General features: G+C 43.8%; 1 protein-coding gene across 1 annotated transcript in view; it reads right to left on the bottom strand.

The window, feature by feature from the left end:
* Positions 1-5493: 5493 nt before the first annotated feature.
* Positions 5494-16603, bottom strand: part of BBS2 (Bardet-Biedl syndrome 2) — a 75683-nt gene continuing 64573 nt past the window's right edge. The window contains exons 14-18 of the mRNA XM_089661435.1: positions 14060-14191; positions 13851-13988; positions 13080-13192; positions 9873-10021; positions 5494-6019 (exon numbers count right to left, since the gene is read on the bottom strand). Coding sequence (XP_089517561.1) covers positions 5913-6019; positions 9873-10021; positions 13080-13192; positions 13851-13988; positions 14060-14191 — 639 coding nt within the window. The 3' untranslated portion in view covers positions 5494-5912. The remainder of the gene's footprint in view (positions 6020-9872; positions 10022-13079; positions 13193-13850; positions 13989-14059; positions 14192-16603) is intronic.

The following is a 16603-nucleotide window of genomic DNA, read 5'->3' as shown; positions in this document are numbered from 1 at the left end:
ATTGGGCGAGATCCTTAGTTTTTGCATCAATAAATATTTGCTTAGCCTGGTCCACACGGACCAAGTAGGGTGATAACATTCGTAAGGTGGTCCATCTTATACATTTTCTGCAACATCGGAAAATCCTGGGATTCTTACGGTCCTTAGACATACACCCTGTTCCAAATTATTATGCAAATTCTATTTAAGTGTCACAAAGATTAAACATTTTGTTTTTCAGTTTAACTCATGGATGGCATTGTGTGTCAGGGCTCTTTTGATCACTGAAAACAATCTCAGACACCTGTGATAATTAGATTGGCAGGTGAGCCCAATTTAAGGAAAAACTACTAAAGGAGGGTGTTCCACATTATTAAGCAGAGCACCATTTTCAAGCCATATGGGGAAGAAAAAGGATCTCTCTGCTGCCGAAAAGAGTGAATTAGTTCAATGCCTTGGACGAGGTATGAAAACATTAGATATTTCACGAAAACTTAAGCGTGATCATCGCACTATTAAGAGATTTGTGGCTGATTCAGAGCACAGAAGGGTTCGTGCAGATAAAGGCACATCGAGGAAGATTTCTGCCAGATCCATGCATCGGATCAAGAGAGCAGCTGCTAAAATACCCTTACATAGCAGCAAAGAGATATTTGAAGCTGCTGGTGCCTCTGGAGTCCCACGGACATCAAGGTGTAGAGTCCTCCAGAGTCTTGCAACTGTGCATAAACCTTCTATTCGGCCACCACTAACCCATGCTCACAAGCAGAAACTGCTGCATCGGGCAGAAAAATACATGAAGACTAATTTTTAAACAGTCCTGTTCACTGATGAGGTCCATGCAACCCTGGATGGTCCAGATGAATGGAGTAGTGGATGGTTGGTGGACGGCCACCCTGTTCCAACAAGGCTGCGACATCAGCAAGGGGGTGGTGGAGTCATGTTTTGGGCCGGAATCATGGCAACAGAGCTGGTCGGCCCCGTTAGGGTCCCCGAAGGTGTAAAGATGACCTCTGCAAAGTATGTGGAGTTTATGACTGACCACTTTCTTCCCCGGTACAGAAGGAAGAACTATGCTTTCCCTAATAAAATCATCTTCATGCATAACAATGCACCATCTCATGCTGCAAAGAATACCTCTGCATCAATGGCTGCTATGGGGATAAAAGGAGAGAGAGTCATGGTGTGGCTTCCATCCTCCCCTGACCTCAATCCTATTGAGATCCTTTGGAGCATCCTCGAGCAAAAGATCTATGAGGGTGGGAGGCAGTTTACATCCAAACTGGGAGGCTATTCTGACCTCTTGCAAACAAATTCAAGCAGAAACTGTTCAAAAACTAACAAGTTCAATGGATGCAAGACTTGTGAAGCTGCTATCAAATAAGGGGTCCTATGTTAAAATGTAACGTGACCTGTTAAAATGTTGTTAAAAGTTTGATTGAAATAGCTTTTGATTTCAGTAAATATGCTGCAAACACAACAAATGACAATTTTCAGTTCTTTACAACCTATAAAGTGTTTTGAAACTTACTGTGCGTAATAATTTGGAACAGTGCATTGTAAGTTTTTTTTATGTTTAAAAAAAATACTGTTATTAGGAGGTTTGTTCAATAAAATTTGAATTGTACTCTTAATAGTTGATAACATGAGAATTATGCTGACTGTTATTTACATCAATTATTTAGGTAAATGAGAAAAATATAATTTGCATAATAATTTGGAACAGGGTGCATATAAAGCCTTTGATTCTCTATCCTGGGAATATCTGCGGTTTGTGCTGTCTCGTTGGGGTTTTGGGGATTCTATTCTTTCTTGGATTCAAGCCTTGTATTCTTCTCCTTCGGGATCCTTATTACGCTGGGTATTTCTCGGATCCCTTTCCTATTGGGCGAGGAACGTGACAGGGTTGCCCCCTGTCCCCAGCACTCTTTGTCCTGGTGCTTGAGCCGCTGGCTTTAGCGCTCCAGACCAATTGCAATGTATCGGGGGTTTCATACGCGGGACAGGAGTTTAAGCTGAACCTTTTTGCGGACGATGCCCTCTTGACTCTTACTAATCCTCTGACGACGCTTCCTAATTTGCAACGGGTTCTTGAGCGCTTCTCCTTGATTTCGGGTCTCCGAATTAACTTGGATAAGACTGTCTCTCTCAATATTACTTTGGCTTAGCTCTCTATCTTCTCTTATGCATTCCTGGCAATTTCCGCACCTGTCTTGGATAGGACGGGTTCATTCGGTGAAAATGACCATCCTGCCGAAATTGTTATATTATTTTCGCACCCTCTCAGTGCGGGTTCCCCCTCATTTTCTTCGGTTGCTTCAGGTGAAGTTTATGCGTTTTATCTGGGCCGATAAGCACCCCAGAGTCTCCAGAAATACGCTCTTTGCTCATAGACTCCAGGGTGGTCTTGGGGTGCCTAATGTAACTAAGTATTATCAGGCGAGCCAGATTGCCCCGCTGTCTATGTTGCATGCTTCCTCTAACGTTCCTCTCTGGGTCCTGCTGGAACTACCTAATTGTGCCCCTATCGCACCGTCAATCCTTCTATGGCTTCCCCATGCCCTGCGCCCTATGGCACTGAGTCCGATGTTGCTCTATGGCTTACAAATCTGGGACTCGGTACGTTACTCCAGTGGCCTGATTTCACCTTTTCTGCCTTTGCTCCCAATTATTAACAACCCTCTTTTCCCACCGGGTTTAGATCACCCAAGGGCGTTTTCTTGGTGGGTGACTAATGGTTTTTCGCAGGTGCGACACTTTTTGATTTTTTGGTCCTTCCCCACCTGGAATTCTCTTCGGGGGTCCTGGGATGTTCCCCCGGCGGACTTTTTTCGATACCTTCAATTGCGGCACTGGCTGCTCTCTCTGCGGGGCACTTCTGCTTTCCCGTACCAGAAATCTGCCTTTGAACAGCTTTGCCAGCAGTGTCCGGGCGCCCCAGGCCTTATATCCCTTCTTTTATGCAGCTCTGAAGAGACTCTCGTCGCATACTTCTCTTTCATATGTTGTTCAGTGGGAGCGAGACCTGGGAGTGGCTGTGGATCCGGAGGACTGGAATAAGGCCTGGTCACTCATAGCTAAATGCTCATTCAATACGACCACGCTGGAGGCAGCCTATAAGGTATTGTTTCGTTGGTATTGGGTTCTGGCTCATTTGGCCCAGGCTAACCCTGCCTGTAGTGATCGATGTTTTCGGGGTTGTGGCCATCGTGGCGATGTATTACATATCTGGTGGTCATGCCCGAGACTGTTTCATTTTTGGTCTCGTGTGTTTGGCCTCCTTTTCACCTTGTTCCATCTCTCCATACGCCGGGATGCTCGGTATGCCTTGCTTCATTGCCCCATACCGGGCCTCTTGGCTCACCAGCAGAAGCTGGCTTCCTATTTGTTTTTATTGGCCACTAGAACAATTGCTCAGGCCTGGAAGAGTCCGTTTGTCCATCTTCAGGGGGTGCGGGATCGTATGACCACTATGATGCTCAACGAACAGATGTCGAGTATCTGCAACGACTCCCAACGTAAATTTTTTAAAATATGGGAGCTGTGGTTGCAATATGCCTTTCCCATGCTCCCCCCCGGCTAGTCTGGGGATGTAATGGCGTTTAGTATTGGTGCTCTTGGACCCCTGCTCTTTTTTTTTTTTTTCCTTTCTCTGTTTGTTTTTGGGTGACAGTGGACAACTGCCTTTAGCTATTATAGTCAGAGTTTCATTGTTATTGTAACTTATGTGCCATTGATAGCCCCTGCATGGGCGTACCTTTTGCCTTGTTGGTGTTAGAGCACTGTTTTTTCTATTTTGCTTTTTTTATCGGTGCAATTGATAGCCCCTGCGTGGGCGTGTTTTGTTGCCTCTGTTTTATATTGTTTAACATTAATAAAAACCATTGAAATACAAATAAATAGTTCAGATTGCTGGTGTTACATTACTTTTGCTTTGGTAATGAATTCTTAAGGTCTTAGCTAACCATTGTGGTGAAGTTCTAAACAACTGGTCCTAGATATTTACAGTCTGATTTTACAAGCTACTAAGTATACAGTAAATTGCACAGAAATCTAAAAGTGTGGTTTCACATAAAATGCAGTACATTTGCTAATTATAGATTTGAAGAAGGTTGTATGAAACGTAAATTACAAATTAGGAAAGGCACACTGCAAGATTTACCAACAAATTTGACATTTCTACCTGATTGGATATAAATGGAATGCATAAAGGAGAATGTACCATCAGATTGAAGTCTGCATGGTAATCTTTAGATTTGTCAAAAATGTTGTACTATGGTGAAAAAAAAAAACCACAAGGAAAAGCCACAAAACACTTTGGATAGGTCATGGTGAGACATACATTTCCTTTAACTAATCAGAGTATAGTGTAATCTATATGCTGACGACACACAAATTATCTCTCAACCCCCAACCTCACCCCCTCAGTCTCTGCCCGAATCCTACTGAGCGACATATCTGACTGGATGTCGCTCCACTTCCTTAAAGTGAATCTCTCCAAGACAGAGTTTCTTCTCTTCCCCCCATCCCGGACACCACCCCCCATTGACTTCTCCATCATGTCCAACAACGCCACCATCAAACCCGCCCCGCAGGCCAGAGTACTTGGTGTCATTCTGGACTCCAACCTATCCTTCCAGCCCCAAGTCCAATCTTTAACAAACTCGTGCAGACTCCACCTCCGCAACATCGCCAAAATCCGCACGTTCCTAACCCCAGAAACCACTAAACAGTTCATCCACTCCCTCATCATATCACGACTCGATTACTGCAACTCCCTCCTTACTGGCCTGCCTCGCCGCTGGCTATCCACGCTTCAGTCGATCCTGAATACAGCAGCCAGACTCATTCACCTTTCCAACCACTCCATCTCCGCCACCCCCCTCTGCCAATCCCTCCACTGGCTCCCGATTGCGCAACGGATCAAATTCAAAATCCTAACACTGACGTACAAAGCTGTTCACCATACTGCCCCGAACTACATCACTGACCTAACATCCAAGTACCGCCCAGCACGCACACTCCGCTCCTCACAAGACCTCCTTCTCTCTAGTTCCCTGGTCTCCTCCTCCCATGCCCGCCTCCAGGGCTTCTCCAGGGTGTCACCCATCCTCTGGAACTCCCTGACCCAACCCATCAGATTATCACCTACTCTCCTCTCCTTTAGGTGCACCCTGAAAACCCACCTCTTCAGGGAAGCCTACCCCACCCCCTGCTAACCTGCCGACCTCCTCCACTCTTCCTACCACTCCATCCCCCACAGCTATCTCCTCCTGTGCCACCATCCCCTCCTTCCTAGATTGTAAGATCTAAAGAGCAGGGCCCTCAATCCCCTCATGTTTTGCATTGTATTGGTATTGTTCTGTCACATGTTCTGTCCCCCTTTTGTAATGTACAGCGCTGAGCGAACTATCGGCACTTTATAAATACTGTATAATAATAATAATCTGTAGCCTGAAATACCGCTTATAATCCCAAGTGATCATTCTAGGAAATGCAACCACAAAGACCGGGTAATGTAGTATTTAAATTTTAATGAAAAAAAACGGGACTACAAAAAAAACTATAAACAATCAATAAATAAATTGCCTACTGTGCAACATCAGTAGGACCAGATCTGGAAATAACTTGATCCCAGTTTCATATAGATACATACAGTATATAAATAGAAAACCCACTAACGGTTTAAGAAATCAAACATAGAGAGGCTTGTTTCCATGTTTTATACACCATTCAATAGCACAGGCTCTAAAGCCTTTCCAATTCCTCTTAGACTGACAGTGATCATTTTTACAAGGACCGGTTCCACCCATATAAAGCCATGATGGTGCTGCGAGGCTTGTTATGTGCAAATTGACACTTTTAAAACTACACCTCACAGCCCTTTGGTTTGCAAGTCTTCTGTGGATATCCACGACCCCTGAAGGCCTTCGCTAGGAGGGAGTAGCTCCTACACGCATTATCCTGAACAAGGCATTAATGTTGTTGGTGCGGATTGCATCCCTGCATGCTGTGATCACCTGGGCCTTCGGTTTACCAACTGTAAATAAATGTGGAGAGTTTACACAGGTCAGAGGTATACAAATCTAAAGTTTCATTATCCAAAATCTGAAGATCATTTAAACTGTTTGGTTTTCATTGCCGTCTTTGTACCCTTTGGGAAGATATCCCCTCCCTTCCAGTTAAAGTGACAGTTGGCACCAGTTTAGAAAATAGGATACAGACAGCAATAAAATTCTAGGAAGTTTTAAACTATCACCACTCTATACGAAATGTAAAAAGAAAACGTTCTGGCTGGAGCTTAAAGAGACCCTGTCACCATGACCATACAGCTACAATGTCCCTGCAAAACTTTCCCCACCAACCCCCCTTACCACTTATGCACTTCCATTGTCATGTGACAGTACTTGAGCATAGCAACTGGCTGCTAGTCTCAAGCAATATCATAGGTGGCATTCCTGCAGTAGAAAGTAGTAGTGGGGGAGTTAAACTTTATTTTACCTTTAGTTTAGCTCAGTGTGAATAACACCACTGAAAAATTATTACATGCATTTGGAAATGTCCTCTATATGCAGGTTTGACAGAACCGGTGTGAATGAGGTCTTAAAGTGCACCTGTGCCCGACTATGAATATTAACCTATTTACACTTTCTTAAAGTGTTACTAAACCCACAACAGAAAAATCAGTCTGTATATGCAGTGAAGCATGCATGTTATACTCACTGTGGAACCCGAGGGGTTAATCCTCCGCATTGTGTATAAAGGCTGTTTGATCCTGTCTCCTCTGATCCTCCCCTTCCTCTACTGTCCCCAATCCATCTGCTGATAGAACAGAGCCTTGGGGGCAAGCTGCACATGCTCAGTTTGATGTGTATTGCTAGAGAGTTTTTTTTTTCTTGGGAGGGTGCATGTGATCAGCACAGGGCCAATCAGTGCTGTCCAGACAGAGGGTCAGTGGTTATGCAGCCTCATAGGACAATCAGAGGAGAATTAAAACTCCTATAAACTTTAACCAGTGCTCAGCTAGACACTGATATAATAAATGCAGGGTCCTGGGTTTAGTAACACTTTAAAAAGCAAAAAAAGGAGCTTTAAAAGTAGCTCTCGATAACCTCTCTTGGTGAAGTCCTGCAGGGGCAGAGCAGAGAGCGTTCTTTGCTCACTAAAGACCGAGTGATCAGCGATCTTTGATTTCTCAGTCTTAGAGGTGGTGAGGGACCGATGCCACCCAGGAGATTATGTATGTTCAATTTTTTTTTTTCAAAATCCACACTTCTCTTTTAATTTCCTCACACTGTCTATAGATACAGAGATTAATTTTTTTAAGTGGTTGTAAAGGCTGAAGGTTTTTTTACTCTTACGCATTCCATACATGAAGGTAAAAACCCTTCATTGTGCAGCTACCCCCTCAGCCCCCGATCCCACCCAATACTTACCTGAGCTTGATCCCAATCCAGCGATATGCACGAGAGCAGCGGCTCTCCTGGCTCTCTTATTCCTCATTAGCTGAGACACAGCCGCGGGAGGCATTGACTCCCACTGCTGTCAATCACAGCCAGTGAGGAGGGAACGGGGACAAACTACAGTTTGTGTGTCTTATGGACCCTTAGAGGTGGCTCGGGAGCGAGCACGAACGGGTGCCCCCAAAGCAAACAGCTTTCTCTGGGGGCAATCAACAAGGGGGAGGAGTCAGGAGCGCTGGTGGGGACCTGTGAACAGAAGGATCAGAGCTGCTCTCTGCAAAACCACTGCACTGAGAAAGCAGGTAAGTATAACGTTTTGTTTTTTCTTTCAAAGCTGAACCTTTAGTATCACTTTAAGCTATTTTACTGCTGGTTCAGAATATGTATATACTTTAGTGTGCATGATCTGGACACAGGTTTACTTTCAGGACTGCCAGCTACATGCATGTTACCCAAGGCACTGCAAGTAAATATATTTAAATACCAAATCCTCTTGTGTGCAATGGGTAAGTACCACATTCCCAAGCCCACACTGTAACTAAGGTTTCAACTTCTCTCATTATGGAGATTTAATCTGCTTCTTCACCAACTTGGTATCCAATGACAGTGCCTCAGAAGTCAACAATGTCTTTTTTTTTAGGGGATTGCAATTTTGTAATACTGTTAAACATTCTATTCTAAGATCTCTGGTGATTTGCCTTCATAAAAACTCCTATGCAGACATACAGTTGTGTTCAAAATAATAGCAGTGTGTTGAAAAAAGTGAATAAAGCTCAAAATCCTTCTAATAGCTTTTATTTCCATCCACACAAATGCATTAGGAACACTACACATTCTATTCCAAATCAAAACATGAAGAAAAATATATCAAATTTGTGTTGTTCCTCTAAAAAATTGAAGAAAAGTGAATATTAGATTGTTCAAAAAAATAGCAGTGTTTGTATTCTTCTTTACAAACTCAAACATTCACTATATAAACTGAAAAATGTTTGAAGATTTTGCTCTCCTTTGAATCACTTAATGAATATTTCGTTGTATAAGCACTGTTTCTGAGAACTGCTGTACATCTGTGTTGCATGGAGTCAACCAACTTCTGGCACCTGTGAACAGGTATTCCAGCCCAGGATGATTGGACTACATTCCACAGTTCTTCTCTATTTCTTGGTTTTGCCTCAGAAACTGCATTTTTGATGTCACCCCACAAGTTTTCTATTGGATTAAGATCCGGGGATTGGGCTGGCCACTCCATAACGTCCATCTTGTTGGTCTGGAACCAAGATGTTGCACGTTTACTGGTGTGTTTGAGGTCGTTGTCTTGTTGGAACACCCATTTCAAGGGCATTTCCTCTTCAGCATAAGGCAGCATGACCTCTTCAAGTATTCTGATGTATTCAAACTGATCCATGATCCCTGGTATGCGATAAATAGGCCCAACACCGTAGTATGAGAAATATCCCCATATCATGATGCTTGCACAACCATGCTTCAATGTCTGGACCATTTTGGCTATTCTTCTATCCATTCGAATGGTAGTTTTTCGCTTTCTTCCACGTCTTTCAGGTTTTGGTTGTCATTTTAAAGCATTTGCGATCATTTTAGCTGAGCAGCCTATCATTTTCTGCACTTCTTTATATGTTTTCCCCTCTCCAATCAACTTTTTAATCAAGGTACGCTGTTCTTCTGAACAATGTCTGGAACGACCCATTTTCCTCAGAATTTCAGAGAGAAATGCACTGTAACCAGCATGTCCAACATTTGCTTCCTTCCTTCCTTAAATAAGGGCAATAATTGCCACCTGTTTTTCAAAGAATGAATGACCTCACTAATAGAACGCCACACTGCTATTATTTTGAACATGCCCCTTTCAATTAGTGATTCAATTACACAGAATCAGCAGCATGCATGTCGTGACTGTTGGGTCTGTTGGATTTCTATTACTCTACTACACCTGCTAGTAAATAATTTGCCATGTAGAAATATCATTTCTACCAAAAACAGTGATTGATCCGGTTAGTGATGTCTGACTGCTATTATTTTGAACACAACTGTAAATGACATATCCTTTTCACATGTAACTAGTCCAGTACTGGCACACATGTCAGCAGACAGGATTGTTATACCACAGACTGTCTACAATGTCAATATAAACTACAATAAATAACTTAAAAGTTCTGTGACTCCCTAACATAAAAGTATCAATAGAACATGAGCAGCCACGTCAATACTGCAGGCAACAATACATCAAACAATAAAATATAAATGTAGCGCTGCACTTTTATGTTTTACAATATAAACTACAAGAAAACATTTTATAGAAACCAAATGTCTGCTTACTTGCAAATGCACTGCAAACAATGCCAGCTGGAGCTTTAGCACTGTGAGAAATAAATTTTCCTCTTCAATATAAGCACCAAATTAAACCAAACTCACCTCGTAAACGTCCTGCTCTCTGTATTGCTTGATTTACACACTTGAGATTGTTCAGCAATTCTGTATGATTGTTGCAGCGGATCTTGTAGCGATTTACAAGGTCTCTGTTGAGGTCATAGAGTTCTGTATAACGATTTTTCATATTCTTCCTGTGTCAGGAGAAAATAATGACATTACACTAATCACAATGTATAAAAGTCCCTTTTTTCTATCGTTCATTGATGGACACAGCTGTGCTTCTCATGGATGAGTTGGATGCTACTGGAGAACTTGTTTTTCTACTCTACTGTGATCCGTCGCCACGATCACATGGTACCAGGGCCACTCACAGTGGCCCGGTACAATAATCAGTGATCCACTGTGTCTGCAAGGCACAATGCTCCCACCGCTGCATGCTGTAGAGAGCGTGCACAAACGGCCGATACGGGAAGATAAATGGGTGCGTTCTCCCACATCAGTGCTGTTCCTATCTGGCCGCATATATACAGTGGTGGGAAGGGAGATGGTTAAACAGGGGCGACCTGGTAAGTAAAATCAAATGTACATATTCAAAAGCACACCATGGATCTCCAAATATGGTCCAAAGAGGTTTTCATTGCAAAGAAGATCACACCACAGAAGACAGTGCAATGTTTCGGAGCTGCGCACGCAGGACCCCTTTGCCAGGCATGTGATAAGGCTTCCTTGTCATATGCCGGACGAAGGGGTCCTGCACAGCTCCGAAATGTTGCACTTTCTTCTGTAGTGTGATCTTTGCAACAAAACCTCTTTGGACCATATTTGGAGATCCATGGTGTGCTGGAGAATATGTATGTTTGCCTATGATGTTTCCAGTCCCAGCTCGTAGTCTCTACAGCACCGTTATTTATGAGCCGTAAATCCAGGAATGTGTGTGACGGAAATATAGACAGGCTGGTAAGGAAAGTCACACTGACGTGTATACCAAAGTGTGAGGGCTATATAACACTAGCAATCTGGTTGCTGGTGAGACCTTGCAAGCACCAGTATCATTACAGAGGGGTAAACAGGATAGCAGAATTACTTTACATACCTGTTTCTGTTTGTTGCTCCCTTGCTGGTGACTTACATTCTACAGTGTTTCATCACTTATCCCGCCAGTAAGGGAGTGACAGACAGGCAGGGGAGAATTTCCTCTAAAGTTTTTAGTGACAGGATCTCTACTGTGACATGGCCCTAAATGTGGGTAGTTGTCAGCAAGGCTAGTAAGGATAGAGATGCTTCTTTCTCACATTTCCATGTCACTGATGTTAACTGATGGCTCAGTAGAGGATACAGACTACTTCAGTTAAAGTCCAAGTGAACGTTAAGATGAAGGCTCTATTCCCACTTGCACGATTCCAAAGGCGCACAATTTCATTGTTTGAATTTGATGATCCAACTTCACACTCTCTGGACCATCATTTCAAAATTGCTGTGACAGTCCAAAGAGGTGCCATTGAAAAGAATGGAATGCGACTTGTCATGCCCAAATTGGCAAGACAGGTCACACAAATGTGAATGGAGCCTAACCCTAGGTTCACATCTGTGCGGGTGGTGCCGCTGCAGATCCGCACGACAATCCGTGCAGCCACACCACCCAGACAGAGAATTGCAGATCCACGGGCAGGTGCCATTAATTCTAATGGCACGCCGCCTGCACTGGAAAACGCAACTGTACTGAGAACCGAGGTTCCCGTGTGGGCTGCGTTTTTCCAAAGAAGTGCAAGGACGTCTTCCCTGCGTGTCACGGGCACAGGAGTCCATTCAAATGAATGGGCTCTTGTGCCCATGCAAAACGTGGCCCGCAGGGCCGCATAGATGTGAACTGGGGGTTAATCAGTTAAACAGATTCCAAATGCATCAAAACAAAAGATTTGCAAAGGCTTACGCTTCATCTACTTTTGAAAGCAGCAACAGCCTCAGTGGAAAAGCCTGTCCCCTACAAGCATTCTGTAGAGAGGGACAATTGCTACTGAAGCGATGGTCTCTCAAATCAGAGAGGCAGCATGAGCCTTGCCAGCTGTAGAGCTATAGGTCTGCCTCAGCAGGCAGGGGGGGGGGGGGGGCATATTAGACCTCTGCAAAAAGACCACTGTTTCCCACAGATAGCAAAGGGCCTTCGCTGCAGCAGGTTTGGCCTTGTAGTATAATGCAAGGTCTGCTTATACTGTCTGGGACCTCTACTCTTGTAAAAATAATCTCCTGCTGTTAGCAGGTGGAAAATATATCTGTAAAGAGGAAAGTTAGATCTATACCTACCAGACGTCTTCTGCATGCACCACATAGGCAAGGATGACAACATTCCTCTTCCAGCTGTACCATGGGAAATACAGAGTAGCTAAAATCTCACGAGAAGACAATCTTACAATGGACTGGAGTGTCTTCTTATGAGATTTCATCTATTCTGCATTCCTCTGGCATCTTCTTGGAAAGAAAGTGATGTCACAGCCAGCGGCGCATAAAACGTGTGTAAAGTAAGTATAAATCTAACTTTTTTGGGCATTTTGCACCTGCTAACTTCAGATTCTTAAAGCGGAGTTCCATTCACCCTGTCAAAAAATAAGTCAGCAGCTACAACTTTTAAAAAACAGCCACTTACCTGTCCCTCGGTCCCGTGGTGTGTCCCCTGCAGCCCGTTTCACCGGCCATCCTGTATTCCAGGAGGCTGGCATCTTCAGTGTGGGCACTATAGCTTGCGGCTTCACAGAAGGGTACCCACTGCGCATGCGCGAGTAGTGCTGCACTTCATGAATGGTCCTGTAGTCTTCTGGGACCTGTGACATGTCCCAAAAGACTACAGGGAGGGAGGACACCTTCCGTTTCCGATCGCCTAGGTGATCGGACCAGAAGTGGCAGCGGGTACCTGTCAAATTCGGGTACCCGCTCCCCTCGCCCCCCAAATGTGCCAATCCTTAATGGGGACCGGGGGAGCAGTCCTTAAAGCGGAACTTCCCCTTTTGGGTGGAGCTCCGCTTTAAGGTGGAGGTGCTCCAAAAAGCATATATGGACCCTGCACTGTGCTGCAAGGTTCGCTTTAAGTTCCTTCTTGCACACCAACTATACAGGGGGAGCAAGAGAACTCATGACAACAGGTTCACTAAACATGAACTTCTTTTATTCTAGTTACAAAGGGACATAATTATCTGGTTACAGGTTAAAACCTGCAATCACAAGACAGTGTTCAAGCTAGTATGGAAGAGGGCTTACATGTCCCTCATGAGGCGGGCATCCTCGGCTTGTACCAACATGCTGCGTATCAGGTTAGACTGATCAGCCATGTCTGCAGTCAGCTTCTGGTGTACTGAATGGGATTCATCTACCTGTAAGAAAAAGAATTGAGATAAAATATTTATTTTCTGTTCATCTAACAAGCAGGGTTTATCACAGTTTTCATTATTCAAAAGGCAAAATCCACAAAATTTAGTTTTGTTCATGCAGCTGCAATGTAAAGATACATTGCGGAAATTCTTCCAGTGCTCTCCTCCTCAAAATTGGAGTTGCTGCTGCCAATCCTTGGATGGAGCATTCTCCAATAAAGATAATGAAACCAATACACAGGCCTGCATGAGTGATTACATGCGAGCAACTGCGAATAGCTGAGGGAGCTGTCAGCCTCCCATTGTTTTCAGTGGGGCTTCCCCCCCCCCCCAAGGCTAATTACTGAGATTCTCTGCTGCATCTCCCACATGTAAAAGCTAATGGCCCCATTCACAAGGGTAAAAGGGGCCTTAAAAGCCTGTGTAATTTTATTTTCAGCTCCCATCCCAGTCTACTCAAAATAAAAAGTATACTTTTAATGAACTTCTGCTACCTTCCACAGTGGCAATAATTGTACAGGATGTTCTCCATGACCAAAAACCTAATGCATCGATCCCTCTGAATCCTATAGTTCATACCAGATATACCACAGTTACATTTATAAACATAAGAGACTGTAAAAATGTTAGTATTTAATCAGGGCAGCAAGCTTTAACTCACCTGCACAAGCACTTTTCGGAGCTGACTGAAGTATTTGGGAAAATCTGCTTCCACAGGCAGGTCTTCAATGGCCAGAAATGTTGCCAGTGACTGAATAATGTCACCAGCTAGATCCATGTCATCTGTACATAGTGTGATCTGCACAGAGAGAATGATATTATACAGAAATTGGGACAAACAAATCTCACAGTGAATTGGGGATCACCTACCTCTCCGTTCGGTTTCATGTTTATGAGAAGAGTCCCCCCATCTCGCAGTGATGTAAAGCAGATCTGAAATGGAGCACTTTGTACTTCTGTGTCTTCTGGTAACAGAAAGTTCTGGTTCAACCACAGGACAACCTTCCAAAACAATGGGAAAATATAGTGGGTTTTGTTCACATAAATCTATGTGTACCTACTGCCTGTACATGGCTTTGGGAGTCTATAAAATCACATGGAATGTCTAGCATCACTAAGGAAGGGCTTGACAAATCCCAGGTGCCAGGGCGACTAGAAATTGCATCCTGGCACCTGGGTTCACACACTGCCTCCCATAGACTTCTAAGGGAAGTCGCGCCCCATAGGCTTCTATGGGAAGTCGCGCCCCATAGGCATCTATGGGAAGTCGCGCCCCATAGGCATCTATGGGAAGTCGCGCCCCATAGGCTTCTATGGGAAGTCGTGCCCCAAGCACAAAGACCGGCGTGTCACTGAGAGCCCCGGGTCCAGTTCTAATGATCGGGACCTGGGACTCCCGATTATATGATCGCTGTGATAGCCTTGCAGGTGCATCCTGGCACCTGGGTTCACACACTGCCTCCCATAGACTTCTAAGGGAAGTCGCGCCCCGTAGGCTTCTATGGGAAGTCGCGCCCCGTAGGCTTCTATGGGAAGTCGCGCCCCGTAGTCTTCTATGGGAAGTCGCGCCCCGTAGGCTTCTATGGGAAGTCGCGCCCCGTAGGCTTCTATGGGAAGTCGCGCCCCGTAGGCTTCTATGGGAAGTCGCGCCCCGTAGGCTTCTATGGGAAGTCGCGCCCCGTAGGCTTCTATGGGAAGTCGCGCCTCATAGGCTTCTATGGGAAGTCGCGCCTCATAGGCTTCTATGGGAAGTCGCGCCTCATAGGCTTCTATGGGAAGTCGCGCCCCCAGCACAAAGACCGGCGTGTCACTGAGAGCCCCGGGTCCAGTTCTAACGATCGGGACCTGGGACTCCCGATCATATGATCGCTGTGATAGCCTCTGATTGGCTATCACAGTGATCAGTCACTGTACAGCCCACCCCCCTTGGGTTTTTTTCTCTCTGAATGGAGGAGAGAGATACATTGTATCTCTCTCGCTCCTTGCATAGAGAAAAAAAAGCAACTGTTAAAAAAAAAATTTAAATAAATATTAAAAAATAAAAGCTTTGATCTAGTTCAGTGTCAGGGTTAGTGTTTGGGTCGAGGTTAAAGGTCAGGATTTTTTTTTTTAATTGGTGTCAGTGTGTTTAAGGTAAAAAATCAAAAACCAAATGCGTACTCTTGTTTCTGGGCTGTAGTACAAACAACAAATAACATACACATATATGGTAGCGATGTGATCGTCAAGAGCTGGAAATGTTATTTTGGGCTGTTTGTAAGTAATGGTAGTAACAAGAAATACAAAGCTAAATTTAAAAAAATTATAATTTGTTTACTATTTTGGGCCAGTTTTCCTTTGATAATAAAAAAAAAAAATCGGGAGATATCCATTACCATTTAACACCAAATGAAAGCCCAATTTGTCCTGAAAAAAACAAGGTATAATTCACCTGGATGTACAAAGTAGTTGTGATGATATGGACGGTTTTACTAACACATGGCAACATTGCAAAATTGTGCTTAGGCATTAAGATTTCTTTTATCCTTAGGCGTGAAGGGGTTAATAATGGCATGCAATGCCAAGCTGCAGTTTTTAAAGCTCCGGTACAAATCATTAGTAATACCTCATCTGGAATATGCAGTTCAGTTTTGGTTACCAATTCACAAAAGGATCATTGGGGAACTGGAGAAAGTACAGAGAAGGGAAACCAAACTGATAAGAGGCATGGAGGAGATCAGCTATGAGGAAAGATTAGAGGAACTGAATTTATTCTCTCTTGAGAAGAGGAGATGAAGGGGGGATATGATCACCATGTATAATACATAAGGGGGGATATGATCTCCATGTATAATACATAAGGGGGGATATGATCACCATGTATAATACATAAGGGGGGGATATGATCACCATGTATAATACATAAGGGGGGATATGATCTCCATGTATAATACATAAGGGGGATATGATCTCCATGTATAATACATAAGGGGGGATATGATCTCCATGTATAACACATAAGGGGGGATATGATCTCCATGTATAACACATAAGGGGGGATATGATCTCCATGTATAACACATAAGGGGGGATATGATCTTCATGTATAATACATAAGGGGGGATATGATCTCCATGTATAATACATAAGGGGGGATATGATCTCCATGTATAATACATAAGGGGGGATATGATCTCCATGTATAATACATAAGGGGGGATATGATCTCCATGTATAATACATAAGGGGGGGATATGATCTCCATGTATAATACATAAGGGGGGATATGATCTCCATGTATAATACATAAGGGGGGATATGATCTCCATGTATAATACATAAGGGGGGATATGATCTTCATGTATAATACATAAGGGGGGATATGATCACCATGTATAATACATAAGGGGGGGATATGATCTCCATGTATAATAC

The sequence above is a fragment of the Staurois parvus genome, unplaced genomic scaffold, assembly GCF_062004578.1.
Source record: "Staurois parvus isolate SC_StPar_1 unplaced genomic scaffold, SC_StPar_1.0 ptg001336l, whole genome shotgun sequence".
NCBI lineage: Eukaryota > Metazoa > Chordata > Amphibia > Anura > Ranidae > Staurois > Staurois parvus.
The sequence above is the reverse complement of the archived record's forward strand: the minus strand, read 5'-3'. Positions and strand labels throughout refer to the sequence as shown.